The 18,187-nt window shown below is 34.8% G+C and overlaps 1 protein-coding gene across 2 annotated transcripts in view; it reads right to left on the bottom strand.

The window, feature by feature from the left end:
* The window catches only part of SPOCK3 (SPARC (osteonectin), cwcv and kazal like domains proteoglycan 3), a 214,798-nt gene that overhangs the window by 81,665 nt on the left and 114,946 nt on the right, over positions 1-18,187 (bottom strand). For both annotated transcript variants that reach the window (XM_074822872.1, XM_074822871.1), the window contains exon 5: positions 1,837-1,963. In XM_074822872.1, the coding sequence (XP_074678973.1) occupies positions 1,837-1,963 (127 nt within the window). The remainder of the gene's footprint in view (positions 1-1,836; positions 1,964-18,187) is intronic.

Here is an 18,187-nt window from a genome sequence, read left to right as displayed (position 1 = left end):
GGGAGAACAAAGAGAGAGAGTGTAATGGATAAAGTATTCCATATTTAAAAAAAAAAAAAAAAAAAGTTGCTTATTCAGTATTACCTATATCAAATTATCTACCTTGTCTACCTAAATTGTAAAATCACAGAGACTACTGTCTGGTTTATATCTATGTGCAGGCTAGGCTTAGGACTTAAAAGACTGACTGAACCCTCACACTGAACAGCAAAAGAAATGATAAATGACAGTATCATCTAATGTCTAGTAAGATGCAAGCACATTCCAAGCTCTTGGTAAAACATAGACAAGAGATTACTGCGAACAAAAACAAGAATTTTTTCAAATTCCTAAAACAAAAGTTTAAGTCATATCATCACTAGAAAGGAATTATTTTTCTGCTAAGACAAAGAATCCAAAATTCATGTGCAGGGCCTCAGATATCCTGGTGTAAGAGTTAGAAGTTTGGGGGGTTTTTTTTTGAAAGGAAAATTAAGATTCTTGACCAGTTTCCTACAACTAAATATTCAGCTTGTAAGAAAAACATTTTCTAATGTAAGATTTAGGATAAAAGCATACAAATTGTCAAGGTGGAGGAAGCACTAGTTATATTCTGATGTTTTTATTTTATCAAGAAGAACTTAGCGTTCAATCCAATAGCCAGTCACTCCTGGAAACTCAAATCCTTTTTTGTAAAATTCAGACGTACTTTGCGATTGCAGTAAAAAACAAAAGAAAATTCAATACAGCAAATACTAACTCTTAAAATCTTTAAATACTGGAAAATATTAGAAAAATATTTTGCTTTAAATGCTATACGGAAATTTTTTCTTTATAAGTAACGAACACAAAGCTTCTCCATCTCTGGCAATTTAACCTAGAACAATCAGCATTATTATTATACTTCTCTTGAAGCACTGGATATTATCTACTACTAGAAACATTTTGTTAGTGAAAGGACATGGTGTCAGAATGACAGAGTAAGTTGCTTCTCTTGCCCTACTGAATTGCATACCATTTCTGACAAAAATGGGTTCATCAAAAGCACACATTTGTTTCTCCTAGGGAGGATTCAGTTGTTAATACCGGCTGAATATTCTTCTACTAAAAGTTTAAAGAGAGCATGCTAAACAAATTGATGTGTTTTTAGCATTATGAAGTACCTTCATCTCACAAGTTTCACCTGAGCACTGTACTAATGTACTAATGTCCAGGTTTCTGGACTTCAACATGACCAGCACAAAATCTTTTCTCAAAAAAGACTGGATAAACTGACAGTAACATTTTTTAATTACTATTCTGTCTTCATATGACAGAAAAGACAGGAAGGTTCAGGAATACAGAAGGAAGATTTGATTCTGGTCTTAAAATACATAAAATGTTGTTGCAAGAAGGAAAGCTATGCAACAATTACTTACATTATTACATTTTTTATCAGGGTATGTTACATCCAAGCCTAGGTGCTTAGAATGTGAAACATCCCCTCAATGGTCAACTGGAAAATCTGACTTAACATGTTTATCCTACTCCAAATTGGGGACATGCAACACTTTTTTTCCTTACTCAAAATTCTGTCTTGGTGTCTGTCACAGATAGACTTAACCTGGAGCTCCATTATATGGTTGAGCACTCTTATACCGTGCTTCTTTCGGTACTACTGTTCCATGCTGCTTAGGATTTGCTAACATTTTTCTTTTTGGTCCTATGATATAGTGGAATTGCTGTAGGTTGCAGTCTGTAATATATAGTTATAACAAATAAATGCTGATTTGCATTACAATACAGTATTTTATTTTCCAAGAGTTGGAATTGACTGGAACAATGACAGAATAATTTAGTTCTTTATTTAATTCTTACCTGAGAAGAATATGTGTGACCATCTGATCCACAAACAGGATTGGTATAAACTACTGGACACTGCTTGCAGTTTGATGAAATGGGACCACCCCTCCACTGTTTATGGCCTAAACCAGCCTCTTTCATACTGTAAGTAAACAGAAAGTATGTAATTCTGATAAGCAGTAGTAAAAATAGAACATATTCAGGCTACTTTAATAAGCCTTTACAAACAGAAAGCCATACATAAGTTCAGCCATCAAGTTTTCTTCTAAGTAAAGAGCTGCCACAGTCTTTGGTATACACTTGCTCACCTTTGCACATTACTCGCTGTAGTGATACTTGATACCTGTGTATTATTTCACTTTTTAAGACATCTTAGTAGAAAAAGATGATTAAGATGATGCTTCGGTGTCTGTTATTGATCAGTGAAAGATGTCTGACTTGTGTGGTATTTACTTTGTTGTTATTAAACAGCATGAATGCAGCTGTTGTATTAATACTGGTGTTTAAGGAGGTAACATTTAAGTATTAGAAAATTGTATTGTAAATACTTCTGTAGAAACAGGTAGGTGATCCTTCAGAGTACTGTCTGTCCCACTTTGACCACTGTCTTTCACAGCTTATATTTTGTAAAATTCAGACTCTGGCACCCACTGTAAAGTTCAAAGAGGAAAAAAAAAGGTAATCTACTGGAGCACAGAATTGATCACAGAATCATAAAATCATAGAATAGTTTGGGCTGGAAGGGACCTTAAAGATCCTCTAGTTCCAACTCCCTGCCAGGGGCAGGGACGCCTCCCACTAGATGAGGTCGATATGCTTGATCTGCATAAGTGTGTATGTGTACGCTTATAGAAACAGATAGATACAGGCAGAGGAATCATTTTAACCCAGAAAAAAATGGGGTCAGACTAAAAGACTAAACTAAGTTACTGATGCTTCTTCAGAATACTCTCCTACCCTTCAGTAATTTGTGGCATATGGCCATCCTGAGACAAACATGTTTTCTCTCTGTACTTTTGAATTAATTTTTATTCACAAATTTTTCCAATTGCTTTTTGCAACTATGAAAGTATTTAGCAGCTCTTGTATCCTGAAATAGCTGTTTCATGAGAGTTGCCTAATTCATAGACTGACCTACAATGTGCTTTATGTATTAACAGCTTCCATATAAATAAGAAAATAGAAAAATAATGATTTTTATAATGTGTTTTCTGCTTGAAATCTTAATGAGGAATCTAAAAATTATTATGGTTAGAATACAGCCATGACTTATCATAATACACTCAAGTAGTAAATGTTCAAACTTATAAAAACCTCAAATCAAATCTTCTTTAATTGAACAGAAATCCTTCAGCGTGGTTCACCTACAGATAATCAAGAACTATTTTGCTAATTATTCATGAATCACTCTTTGAGAAGAATTTGTCTGGAGTAACGGTTTTATGATGTGCAGAGTAAAAGGCTAAAAGCATGCACCTAACACTAAATTGGTGATGATCAAAACCAAAACTCCATTTCTCAGCTATGCTAATGTTTTTATGCTGTTCATAATTTGGGCTGTAAATGTGGTCTTTAAGAAGAAAAAAAAAAAAGTTATGGAAGTGTACATTACACATGTGGAAAAATTTTAAACTGCACAGATTTTTTACAGTGTAAACATGAACCCAAACTGCTATACACAGAAATTATCAGTTACTGCTGAAAAAGCCAGTAATAGCTTCAATTACATGTAGCATAACGAGTGGTAAAATATCTGTTGAGGAAGTTTTTATATCCATCAGGAAGTATATAAAAAGGAAACAATTCAAACATACCACCCTAATTAATAATAAATAACAATCCTTTCTGCTGAGTTGCATCATTTGAAGACCAAGTACAAACCATTTCATTTCTATTATAGTAAAGAAAAGCAAAGCTGAACTGTATCTTTGCTTCTGTATAGTAATAATATGACTATTGCTACTTCTCTTATTTGACTCAGAGTTTTCCAGTCATCCACATGAGCTCCAGCGTAATTAGATTATTTAGATGGCTGCATCTTTCTCTTACTTCCTGTTACTTTTATAGCTCACAATTTTCCAAAAGTGCGCCAGTAGCCTGAGGTTACTGACAGGAACAAAGTCCTAACTATCAACCAATTTCTGTTTATCTGAGATACAGAAACTTTAAAATGCTGCATAAATCAATTGCAAAAGTTCCAGACATCAAGGAGGAGAACCCCATTGATATCAGCAAAACCCAGAAACTGGAAGCAGGACTTGTGAGACACACAGGGGCTGTTGGGTGTAGATGCTTAAAAAATATCAAAGAAAGTGTAGTGGTGATTACAGCATTTTAACATATCTGCACCCTTGTACGTGACCTCAATGAAGTTTAAAGACAAGAAGGGATTGGGGCGGGGGGGGGGGGACAACAATCAAAAAAGCCCTTTTAGATGGAGAAAAATGGGTAAGTAAAATCACCTAAAGGAAGAAAGAAATGATGTATGTCAAGAAGGACCATAAGGGGGTAGGGGGCTGGACACTAGAACAAGCCCAGGACATGGAAATTGCAGGCCTGTAACAACCAGTGGAGATGTATGAAGAAAATAGAAAGTATTTATGCAGCCAGATTACCTTCTGTCAACTAGTTTTGTTAGGCTTTTAAATGCAGGGTGTCCCAGGGTACTCATTTAGGGTGAAGAGAGTGAAGTTTCCTGTTATACACAGAACTTACCTGGGACCTTCAGCAGATCACTCTTCTCAAATTCTTAGTTTCTGTATCACTAATAATAATTTTCTACAAAACAGAAATATCTGTATTTTTCCAAACTTGGAATGGAAGGTATAATGATAAATAAATTATAAATAATGATACTTCGAAGGTATCAACCCAGAGATACCTGGTCATGAGAATGCTGATATTCAAGGTCCTTTCCAACCTAGATGATTCTGTGATTCTGTGACATCTGTTCAGAAACTTTAGTACAATGATGCAGAAACTAGATTCTGTATTACCAGAGCTGCTGAACAACTATTTTTGCTTGTCAGTCACTGAGATGACAGGCAAATATGAAAAGTCAATAAAGAACATATGTAATACTAGTTATGGTAGATGCACGTATTTCATAAAATATATTAATAATGTCTTTTACTTATGTAGTCAAACACTTCCTTTCACCATGATTTAATTGCATCAGGTTTGTTCCTGTTGACTACTTATTTGTTACAAGGTGTTGTGTTTATTTTTTTACAGCTAGGCAATGAGCGTACATACAAACTATTGACATGGAAATAACAGAAACTACTGTGATGATATAAATCATCTTGAATTAAGATCATTGGTGTATGTCCACAATGTCACGAAATAAGATACAGAAAGACTGCTTAACTACAATATAAATAATTTGCTACCATTTACTTTAGATATGCAGATAAAGCAATATATTTTTACATGTAAAAATGTTAGACAGGTAAACAAATAGTAAACAAAGAACTCAGTTACTTCACTATAGGAAATAATTTTTTGCTTTTCTCTTCCTTGTATTTATTATTTTTCAATTCGATATGCAAGAAGAAGACCCAGACCACTGCAACTTCCAGTTACTAAAATTCTGTCATTTAATTTTGTGATTGCACTACAATCACTGTAAATGTTCTTATGCTTGTTAGTATTTTGCCACAATAAATATCTGATGCCATGTAAAAATCAACCTCTTCCACTGACAAATTTTGTATTTCTAAATTTCCTGAAAAGGGCTTTGGGATCTATCTAGTAATAAAATAACTATTACTGAATACACAAGCTCTGCCTTATCTGACACTGTTGACACCTAAAGAGTAAGATTAAACATATGGGTTTAATTTACCAGCAATGCTTGTGATTGCATTAATTTGCATACACCAAATTGTACATATGCTTTTAGACTGCATATGCAACTGCATGCCTAAAAACATAATTAGCCAATCTGCCCAATTACTCTAGCCTATGTACCTGTTTGCATACATAAACTTACCTTCCTGTATACACAGTGATCATGCCTGCAAATACTCTGAGAATGCTTAATGTAACCCACTGAAAATTTAGCTGCAAGCAACTCTCTGGCAAAAGACTTAAAGATATCTATAAAATGCATGACTGCCCAATGCACTTAAAAAAATATTTTATAGCCAGATTTGAGAATCTTCAAACACAGGTCTTCAAATACAGACTGACAGAAACAAATCTGAGTTACTAAAAACCTTATCTTTCAAAGAACTCTTGCAACTCTGATAACTCCATTTGATTTTTTTTTAGAGATTTTAGAATTATTCCAATTTAGAGACTGCCTGATAATGTTTTGCCATGGCCTTTGGGGGACAGCATCAGGCTGTGTCAGATTATCATAACCAGAAAAAAACCACTTGTATCGCAAAATCTAATTTGCTTTTATTAGAGTTGACTGGATTTCCTTCAAAGTTCCCTTTTCAAGCATCCTGGAAGAAAACTATAGCTGTCAATACATTGTTGAGATGTTTCTTTCAAATGTCAAAAGAAACGAAGACGTTATTGCCAGTCTGTGTGTGTGTCTATATTATTATGATTTGTTTCATTATTTTGCACTGTTCCTAAGAAATACAAGAAAAATTTGTCTTAAGAAACTAATAATGATTGAATAAATCTGAGACAAATAAAGCAAAGGTTAATAAAGTTAATATGGGAATCAAAATACAATACCTTTTAGCAACTTTAAATTAACAGTGTTGGCAAGATGTTTTATTGATGGAACATTATAATGTTTAGCAGGTGCATGTGAGATTATATAAATTCAGTCATTACTTTTCCCCAACATCTGTACCCAAAACATTAGATTAGAAAATTATGTATGATCTATCATTTGTCAGGATCCCTAAGCATAAATACTCAGTATTATTTCAAAATTTAGAAGAATATTTCTTTCTGTGAATGTAAAAAGAAAATGCTATTTACTCATCTGCATTGGAGAACAAAAACAAGTAGATATCTTTAAAGATACAATCCTTACTACCTCCATCCACCTACATATATTATTAAAAAGATAAGTTTACACTTTAAGGTAGTTTCTTGCCTTGTTTTCATACAGCTCCATTATTTTCAGTACCATTCTGCCTGCTTTTGCCAAGCAAAAAAACCAGTATTTTATTCTAAATGTTTATACAGTAAACTAAAATCTAAAGAAAACAGCCATATGTATTTAAAAAAAAGTTTTAAGTAATGCTGCTGAAATTTTCTGTAATAGTATTTGCTTCTTTTTGATTGAGTGAAATTAGTTAGTATAGCATTTTAGAAAAGCAAAGAGTGTACACTAACACAGAAATTAGTTTTCCCATTATTTAACTTATCTGGAGTTGCTTGAGAGGTGAAAGGGATGCAATACACGAACAGGTGAATGCAGTGCTCATGCCAACCTTCTTTTCCATGAAGTTGGCAAATAATACAGGCATTTCAGGGAGGAATTTGTTAGAAATTACTATGTAATTCACCAGGGGAGGGGGGTGCTGAAGATTAGAGAAGTATAAAAAAATGCCTATTAGAGATATCAATACTGTATGATTTTTTTTTAAGAAAAGGTTATCGGCACAAAGTAGACTGAAGGTTTTTCTTAGGACCTCTTAAGTTGCTACACTTGTAATTTACATAGTTAGGCACTGATTAGCACATTTTTCTAACACACTTAAAATATAACTTAGAAGGAACATTAAAAAAAGCTTGAGTCAAAATCATTACATGCTATCACAGTTTTCTGATCAGAACTACTATATGGTCAGTCACATCTTTAGCGGACATACAGCTACAAAAAATTATAAAGAAAATCCTAATTACCTAAATGAAGGGGGGGGGGGGGGAAGAGAGAGACTTAGGGTAGGTAATTGGCAGATAATGGGCAAATAAAGGGAAAGAAAACCTGGCTGAGACTTTAAAAAAAAAAAAGTTATCAGTCACATTTTTACCAAGGCCTCTAACTTCCAGACGGTAGGCAATTATGTATATGTGGTGTTGAAAAAGCTAGTCCATGGTAAGAGAACACTACTGAAATCTGAAGGAAAAATTGACCTCTGTAAAAAAGGTTCCAAATATTCCTTCAAAATTGTAAGAGGCAGTAGATCTTTTGAGCTCAACATCTCCCAGCTGTAGCTATTCCTTAAAAAGTTCTGATTACACACTTTAGTTTTAGTTAAAGAAAAAAGACAGAAAAAGGATGTTCAAATATTACCTAGAGACAATGACAGAATATAGACTTGGTAAAGGATTAAGAAGACAGTTGTACTAGAAGAGATAGCAAGTAACTGCATCAGAATCCTTCTCTCCTCCTTCCACAAATATAAATTCCTTTCCTTCCCAGCTGACACTATTCCTAAACACCCTAGGAAAATTAGTAAAATCTAGATGACAAAAATGAGCACATTCTTCATACTCCTCCTGTCTATCACTTCTTCCAGCACAGATCCCAGACTACAGAGACAGCGTGCTCTGGAGTCCCAGTTCTAGAGAGCATGATTTTTGCTATCTAACACATTATATAATACAGGCACTTATCTACATTGTAAAGTCAGAAATATCATAAATTTTCACTAAAGTCCAGCATTATTTATGGATACGCCTACTACATTTCTATGAAATGATCTGATGTAGTTCCATGCATTTCTTATATATTTAACTAGAACTGGTCACATACACATACCTGAACTGGATTTTTCTTGGCAGATACTGGAGATGGGGAAAGCATTCATGCATATCACAGACTTTATTTTCTCTCACAGAAACCGTGCACTCAAACTTTTCTGAAGATAGAGACCTAAACTGACCCTTAACAAGAATGTCTGTAATAACTCTGTTACATTTTCTGATTGAACTAGCAGAAACATGTTATGTCAATAAAGTGAGGCACATGAGCACCAATAATATCTAAATTATAAGACAATTAAAAACAAATGAGTACTTACCATTTTGAACACTTCACGTTTTTGAACACAACGAACAATTTCTTTGTTTGTTTGTTTGTACGAACTGGTATAAAGTATTGTTGAAGATAAAGAACAAGACTGCATCTTCCCACAGAATATCAGTATTACAGATAATATTTCAACACCAGAAATGTTGAATTCCTTGAAATCTGCATAAGATCAAGACCATATTTCCACCTAGTGATACTGGAGACATCCTTCATCCTTATTTTTATCACTTCAGAATACATACTGAACTACTTAGTGGATAATCAGGTCAGAGGACAGCAGAGTCTGGGGAGTTTTGTTTAATAAGAAAGTCACAGATTTAAGTAATTTTCTGTATGACTTTTATGAACTTCTTGCCTTTTATTTCTGTCTACTCCACAAATCCCACTTAGAAGTCCTGAGCCACAGAAGCTGTCAAACCTTTAGATTTGCCCACTAAGGGTGAGAGTTGAGCATAAACCATCTTCTCACTGTCTCTAAGGAGGAAATCTGGACTTGCAGGTCAATGGACCAACGTACATGCCATCAGTACCTGCAGTTTAGACCATCAGAATAAGAAAGAATGGCACATATTTCACCAAGTTAACCCACGGCTAACTGCCTAACTTTCCTCCTAAGGACTGAGGTTTTGATATGGTATGACTGAATAACCTTGGCTCAAACTTCTGAGGAAACTACTAAATTGTGAGAAAGAGCTATGAGAAATTATGTAGAGTGGAACCATGCAATATAAGAAAGGTAAAACTGCAGACAGAACTAAGATTGTTGAGAGAAGGTCAGTCAGGGGTGGGGGAAAACAAGCCACAAGTATGAAAAGTTATGAAAACATAAAAGGAAAAAACAGAGTCAGAGGCTTAAACTGATTCTCAGTTTAAACAACGCTGAGGATCAGCCCATTTCAAGAAGCAATGGAAGTCAACACTTGTTAAACTTGATTGAACTGTCTGGCCAGCAAGGACTCACTGGGTATCTTGCAGGAGGTGGAGAGCATCTTCACATTCAGTCTGACAGCAAATTAGTCCTAGCTACATATTGTGTCTATTTGATGATAATTTTGCACTTTTAGGTAGCATGTACCTTGCTCAGAGAGCCCTTGTGCACTGTAAAAACTGCTTGAATGAAGTGGTCCATAGAGGGAAGATGACAGGTTCAGAAGTAAGGAACACAGTGAAAGAAAAACTTGGACAAAGCAGGCATTTGTGCATGGCAAGAGTGATTCACCTATCACAGAAAGCTTGATTTGGCTCTTCAGCATAATTATTTTGGCCTCCAACATATGACAAATTCTTCTATAATGTATAAAAACAACACTACCTCTAGAAGACAGTTAAAGTATGTATTGGTTGATCTCTAGAATATCCATATATTTTTCACTTCTTTTAATGTTGGCAGTTTTGTTACATCTTTAATTTCTTTCAGCAAAACAACAGGAAACACCAAAGTTTTATCTTCTTTTATTTATTTATTTTTTTTTACAGTAAGGGATCTCATTTCTCTAGAGGCTGTTTTCTAAGCAGGCATCCATTTGACATTGTATGAACATACAGGACATCCAAATCACTGTGCCATCTAGAGGACACACTAAGAAATCCTCTTATCACCGGTCATTACTTAGCAAAGATCATTACTTTAATAGATATATGCAATATAAAAAGGTAAAAAAAATTACATATCCTGGGAGACAAGCTAATTTCCTACATCCTTCAAAGCTGACATCATCAAACACAAACTTCATGTTTTATGACTTCTACAGTACAATGGTCAGTAAATTCTCATCGAGCAAAGTTAAGATACAACATTTTTAATTTGTATCAGTTGTGTGTAGGTTATGATTTAAAGACTGAAGACAAAATCCTGGTGCTGTTGAATTCAATAAGAAAACTATTGACTGCCAGTGGGTGATAGTTTTAGTCTGTTGTATTGGTCTTCATGTATCAGAGCTACAGTTCAAGATGCTGTGTTTCTATAGCAACAAGACAATGATTCCTAGAGATTATAAAGGTCTCTGGGGCTAATTCTGCAGTACTAGCCATAGACCTTGGATCACAGAATAACACAGAAATCTGCCAATGAACATAACTAGTGTATCTGCATTAGCAAACAGGTACTACAGGATTACACACAGAGTGAAACACCTGGTGCTGAGAACCTAATGCCCATGCTTTTGGGAGAGACTAGGGTGATGGGTTCTTTTTCTGTTTAGTTTTTTAACTTTGAACTCACTCTAGTCTGGCATGCTGGCACACATTAGGTAGGATCCTAGAGCTCTTGTGGTTTTTTTCATTGGAAATGAATCCATTTCATACACTCTGAGAGCCACTCCACGATTAAAACCAAAGCAAGGTAAGCGAGATGATCAGATTTTCACACAGTAGCACACTCCCAATTGAATCAAAACACTAATGTAGACATACGGAGTTTTCTGCTGTGTTGGTTTTAAGCTTCAGTTTTCCCTTCTCCTCCTCCTTTTTTAATCATATGTTTTTTGAGGAAGAAAAATATTTCTTTCCAAAAGAACATTACAGTACTCTTTTTATTAGCTTCATTGCATCCCAAATCAACCAGTGCATAATATCAATAAATGAAAGAAAATTGCCTCTATTCTTTTTTGTTTTGTTTTGTTTTCAGTGAGTACAACAATTTACCAAGTTTGTATCTTTGTAAATTACACCATCACTGTCAGAACCCTGTTTCTTCTGAGGACCAAACTGCCCTCCCAACGACACAAAAAATACCACCAGCTAACTAGTGCCAGCATGTCCTACGCTCTCCTCCCACACTTTTTCTCCAGGCTCCATGGAGACTGAAGAAAGGTCCATGAATCTACAAAGGAAGAAAGAGTTGGACAGCAGACATATGGAAAGCTGCTAAGACACAATGCACACCTCCACCCATACTCGACAACAATTCCTATAAATACATGGACAAACAGGGGCCTTCACTTCTGTTTCCTCCCTTTTCATGGTGAAAATTATTTCTTTACCAAGTTCCCAGGGGCAGATAGAGCCAAAAGGGCTACGGCAGTATAATTCCAAAAAAACCCCATGGCATTGACAAGTAAAATCAAATTGTAGGAATACAAACTGTGAAAGAATCATAGGCTTTGAATCCAGACTCTGCAATATCCACACAGTTTAATGCAAATTCTGTATCTCTTTCAGATATCTTATATAACAATGCAGAAGGCAGTCTCTCTAACAGTTACTTGCTTATCCTAAACTGTTAGTTATGTGCAGAACAAAATTAAAATCAGTACAATGATCTGGGTTGACACCTAGTTTAGCAATCATGGTAAAAATCTGCTGGGTTTAACAGAGATAAATTACCATAGCAAATAATAATTTCTGACAAAATACATCATAAAATAATACAGCAAAGCTGAGGCCAAAAGAAAGAGTTACTAATGATTCATATGACAGTAGGAACAACTACTATTAGAAGTTTTCAAGGATTAACGTTTTCAAGGATTAATGTTTTCAGAAACTGTACAAAACAGAAAAAGACCCTTGTACATGAAAGAAGTTTACTATAATCAAAGCTCTGTGTATATTCAGTATGCAAAGCAAAATGTCACTCAAGGGCTGATTCTTCTCCTCTCTAATGCAACATTTTGAAGAATTTATTTTGTAGGGATAAAGGTAAAATAAAATAAATAATATAAGGTGGGGAAAAAACAGTGACGTTACAGAAAAAAGATATTTTAATTATCTTGCAATTATATGAAAACATATTGTCATCTAAACGATAAAAATGCTTCCTTTGCTAGGTATTATTTTCACATATTGTAGGTGGCGCAGAACTATCACTTTTTCTCAAAACTGTTTTCATTTTGTAAAGCTGAAAAATTATCAAACAGCTCTAAAACCCATCATTTTCTGTTTTGCAAAGACAGAACATTACATAGATTTTGTGTCAGCCCTGCATAGTTTACCTCTTCGGATATAAATATAATCACTATCTATTAGTGTTATTGGAAAAAGCTTAACAAAGAGATCAACTTGTGTTCCAGAAGAAAGCAAACAGATTCTTCAACATGTTTTCCTATACAGATAACACAGAAGTTAAAATAATTTCCTTTTTCTTTTACACATTATTTAATAAAGCAGAATACTTTTATTTTTAAAGACAGAAACCAGTTCTCCTCAGTCAACAAAAATAATTTTAAGAATTAGATATAACAACCAGAAGAGCTTGTTGAACAGGAATCTAAAGAGTCCCTAATAATAAGTGAAGTGCAATAATCAGATTTGGTTAGCGTCATTTAAATGTGGGTCCTACGCATCTGCATGTTTCATATTTGCAAAACTGCAGGGTTGGGTATTGGTTTTATTTTTTAATTTTATGTATCTGTTACTGAGAGAGAGGTCAAAGTCATTAATTCAGAGCCTGTTTTGCATAATATGATGCTTTTTGTTACCTGCATTTGATAGTCCAATTACAGATACAGTTCTCATCAGAAAGCATCTTAATGCCTATGATTCATAAAAAATAATTGAGTGAAGAAAAATAACTGAATCACAAAAAATAAATGAAAATAAATGAAAGATAATCAAATAACTAATAATCACTTCTACAGCCCAAAGATAGTGGCAATATTTTGATTAATATTACTATTAGAATTGCCACTCCTACAAGATTTACTATTTTACGTTTAGCATAACTACAGCATAATTTTCACTAGAAAATAGCTGATTTTCCTATTGGCTCAAAACACTGACTGCCATAAAAATGTTCTTTCGCCATTCTAAAAGTAAATCGATATCCCACTCATCACATTCAGAACCCTGTAGACAGAGTGATTCTCATGCAATTCATCTTTGTCATTGCCTTGCAAGTGCAAGTTGCACTCTTGCTGCCCATGCTCCCAGCTTTCTTCCCTCACATGGGATCAGTCACAGTGTCTGCTTGAAAATGAAGACAGAAAAGAAGTAAGAAAAGTCTATTTACAAGCATCACAGTAATCAATATCTGAAAGAAGGACTTCCATTTTGTCCCTTTAATATTATCATCATACATGCCTGCAGTGTCAATCACTTGAATTTGAAAGCGAGCAGGCAGCCTAAAACTTATCTCTTTGAGCACTTAAAAAGTTTATCTGCATTCTTCAAAACTTTATATTCAACTCTTTAGGTAGGCTTATAGGTAGAAAATACCAGTTAATGATCAATTTCAAAAGAACATGCCTTTTTTCCTTCTGAATAGTAAGTACAGAACATAACTAAAGAAACATTGTTTCTGCGAAGTGACTGATGTAGTGTAGGAGTTAAAATAATGTACAGCTTGATCATTTAAGCTTCTCATTCTTTCTGTACTTGCTCATTTTTTTCCAAAAACTCATCCATTTATTTACTTTTTTAAAAAGATCTATTTCATGTACCAAACTAATCTCTTATCTACTAGAAGGCATTCTCATATTCATATACCAATGCTAAAATTAATTCAAGATGATGGTATGTGCTCATGAACAGCATTTGTAATATTGTAGAAAACACATCAGCCTCCTAACAATGACATAACATAAATGCTCAGATGATGCAACTCACCTTGGGAGGAAAAAAAAAAAAAACCAAACAAAAAAACCCACAAACCAAAACAGAACAAAAAAACCCAAAAAAACCCCAAACAAAATCCCACACCAAGTGATAAAACCCTCTCTCACTTTCTTACACATTTATACAATGTATCTGATCAAACCTTCTTATTCTAAAAAACCATTAGTATTCCCTTCTCATGCACCTCCAAAGATTTTAGAACTGCTTAGCAGCTCTAATACCTTCTTTTTTCCTATGGGTTAAATAGAGGTTTGGTTTTTTTTCTCTCAGAAAGGTTACTTTTTTTTCCCCAAGAAAACTTCTTTGGACTTGTGTTGTTATCCTAAGACAGATGTTTCAGATTCTGTTTCCTCTGGTCTATGAGAACTAAGAATACACAATACAGCCATAAGATTCAGCTTTATATTTAAATAAAGTGACAAATAGTGATAAAATTTGTACTAGTTCTTCTATATGATTGAAGAATCAACCCTTTTTTCAGTTTTATGTACACTACACATGAACTGCATATTCAAAAATCAGTAAAATATATTCTTATGAGTCTTTTCCTATCAATTTTTATGGAATCGTTATTAACACAAATTATTCTCTTTGTGTTTTTTTTTTTTTTTCCCCCACATACACCAATGATTGAGAAGCTCTCAACTAACTTTGAAGCGGTTATGAATACTTATGTGCTTTTACCATATATTACATATTAAAACCTAATCATATCTTTAACTTAAGCTTAAAAATGAGACTGCATAGTCAGACCAGGCAATGTTTGGGACTGCCTATGACAGCAGCATGATCTTAGACCTGCTTTATTTTTCAGGTCATGGAATAAGGAAGAGTCTAAGATCATCTTATTAAACGCTGTCATAAAATTCAGCTTTTTACAAGAAGAAAGAGAGTTCTAAGTGTTGAGTGTTACACATTATTCTGACAGAGTAGTCAGTGAGAGAATAAAATGGTAAACACAAAAAAGTAGTAAATACCTGAGGAAATAACATTTTAGCCTTCTCTTAGGATTTCTATTTCACATTTCTTAATTCTCACAGACAAATATATTTGCCACTCTTTGCTTTATAAGGTCAGCCCAATCTGTTAAAAAAATCTCCGATTTCCTTAAAACCAGCTTCACTCGTCAGCACTGAAGAAGTCAAATGCATTCCGATATGACCCAGGACACTTATCAGTGAAGATATATAAAGAAGCAAGAGTCTCTACAAAAATCAAACTGATATTTTTCAGCCTGAAGTGGACTGGGATAGGGAGAAGAGAAACAAGCAGTTTTGGGGTTTTTTTACTTAAAATGAGCAAATATAGTTCAGGAATAATGTCATTACATGTCAGAATGGTTACTCATACTTCCCTACACTATGTGATACCGAAGCAGACAAATGAGACAGCAATGTCATAAACTTTAATAAGATCATCTTTTGTTATTTTGAATAACACTGATAATCTTTGTATCCTCACTGTTCATCAGGAATGTGAAATGTATGTATTAATATTGTCTCAGTCCTGTGATGCCTCTTCCCACACAGAAGCACTTGTAAGAATAAGGCTGCTGGCAGGGAACATGAACATATATTTTCCATTTACACAGAACTTATATGAAACTGTTCGCATCTTGTAATTTATATTCAGTAATTAATTTACGGACCCATTCATTTCCAAACTGCGTATTTAAAAATGCCTCTACAGCTTTTGCAAGAGGCAAGAGCTGATCTACAATAGCCACAAGACAAAGACCACTTTTTCACACCTTCGAATTCATACAAACATTGACAAATGCACTTTTTACAAACAACTTAATTATCAATTCTTAATTTTGAACTTGGTTATTTCTGGACTTACTAAAGTAATTGAAATTATTTTCTTGAATTTTTTATCCTTTCTTTGGGAAGACTTAAAACAACAGAGGCCTATGGTTCAATCAGCATCGCTGCTAAATTTATGTATAAGTTATTGAACTTATTTTTACTAGACAACTTTGTTGTGAAAAGAACATCAACAATACCAAAGATTTAATCACCACCACACTCAAGGGCAAAAGCCTAGCTCTCAATGAAAAGTGCTACAGTTAATTACAATTAAATAAATCACACCAACTTACCATCACAAGGAGCTTGCTGACCACATTCAAGGACTTTGGCTGACCATCTTCTTGTATGGTAATCTTGTGGTCATTAATTTATTGTAAATTACAAAGCACATGTGGACACTTCTCAAACATATTTAGACTTGAGATATCACCATTACCAATGTAAATCAGGCGTAAACAGCTGAATACAATATACAAATAAATGAGCAGATCTGGTGATAAAGCATGAGGCCCTTACAAATACTTTTATGATCTTGACTTCCATTTTACAGGGCTCTTTTCAGAAAAACTTAAATATGGTCACAGACATTAGTTTTTAAATTTTTTCTATTTGCAAGGCTTTTCAGGAAGGTTTGGAGTCATCTGCAGATGTGTTCTATTTTATTAAAAAAAACCCAAAACCACACCCTGTATCTCTTGCTCAGCAAAACCTACATAAACAAGTACAATTACATGTTACTTTCTATTTTGTTGTTATCAAGATGTGCTGTCCATATGATATTTGAACTACGTGCATATACACCTGTCTGAAAGAAAGCTTACACTGAATATATACTGAATTGCCAGCTGGTCAAACAATCATATGGCAATATTTATTTTAGAATTCATTATTAATCTTTGCATGTCTCATATTATGTATTAAAACATGTTGATAAGTCTGGCAACATGCCCTGTTCAAAGCAAACACAGAAAAATAATGGTATGACGCTATTTACAGAAGAGTACTTCTTGTCTGACAATATTGATACCATTTCTGCTGTCACTTGCTTTATAACAATAGGCTTTGCATAACACATTAGGAAACTTGTATATTACAAAGTTAGAAGAGGGTACCCTGAGACTTTCTAATCTGGATTCCTCGGAAATCTTAACACATCTTTGCCTCTTTGGGGAGCCTGTTAAAAAATTTCTGTCTCCAAATGAGTATTCAAACAGTAACTGCACAGCCTTCTTCCTCTTTCCCATTGCAAACAAATACATATGATGTTCCTGTTGTCTTTCATAAGGCATGTTTTCAGCTATACTTGTGACTCTTTCTGAATACTCTCTAACTCTCAATATTCTTGCTCAATTACGGGCATTCAGATGAAACAGTATTGTGGGAGCAGTTCCACTAGAATAGTTAGACCTATTACAACTGCTGTACACCTATGTATCGGGTCTGGCTGAGCCAGAATTGGTTTTCCCCTGTAGCAGCCCTCATGGTGCTGTGTTTTATGTTGGGAGCTGGCAGGGTGTTGATAGCACACTGGTGTTGTGGCTACTGCTGAGTAGTGCTTACACAGCACCAAGGCTCTTTCTGACATTTCCCCCCCACAGTGGGACGGGGTGGGCAAGATCTTGGGAGGGGACACAACCAGGACAGCTGACCCGAACTGACCAAAGGGATATTCCATACCATATGACATCTGCTCAGTATAAAGCTGGGAGAAAGGAGGAAGGGGGTGGGGTCACCCTTGGTCCTCCGAGGCAACCACTACGCGTATTGGAGCCATGCTTCCTGAGAAGGCCCGACATCGCCTGTTCATGGGAAGTAGAGAATAAATCTGTTTTCTTTTTTTTTGCTTCCGCGCGCGGACCTTTGCTTCGCGTTGCTTATATTAAAACTGCTGTTGTTTTACCCACAAGGGTTGTTTTGTTTTCCTATCTTATTTTCTTTCCCTTCTTTGCCCTATTGAGAAAAAAAGGGGAAAGGGGGGGAAGTGATAGAGCGACTTGGTGGGTACCTGGCATTTAGCCAAGGTCAAACCACCACAACCTAATTCAAGATTACA

The sequence above is a fragment of the Strix aluco genome, chromosome 4, assembly GCF_031877795.1.
Source record: "Strix aluco isolate bStrAlu1 chromosome 4, bStrAlu1.hap1, whole genome shotgun sequence".
Lineage (NCBI taxonomy): Eukaryota > Metazoa > Chordata > Aves > Strigiformes > Strigidae > Strix > Strix aluco.
This window is presented reverse-complemented; position numbering and strand designations above follow the sequence as displayed.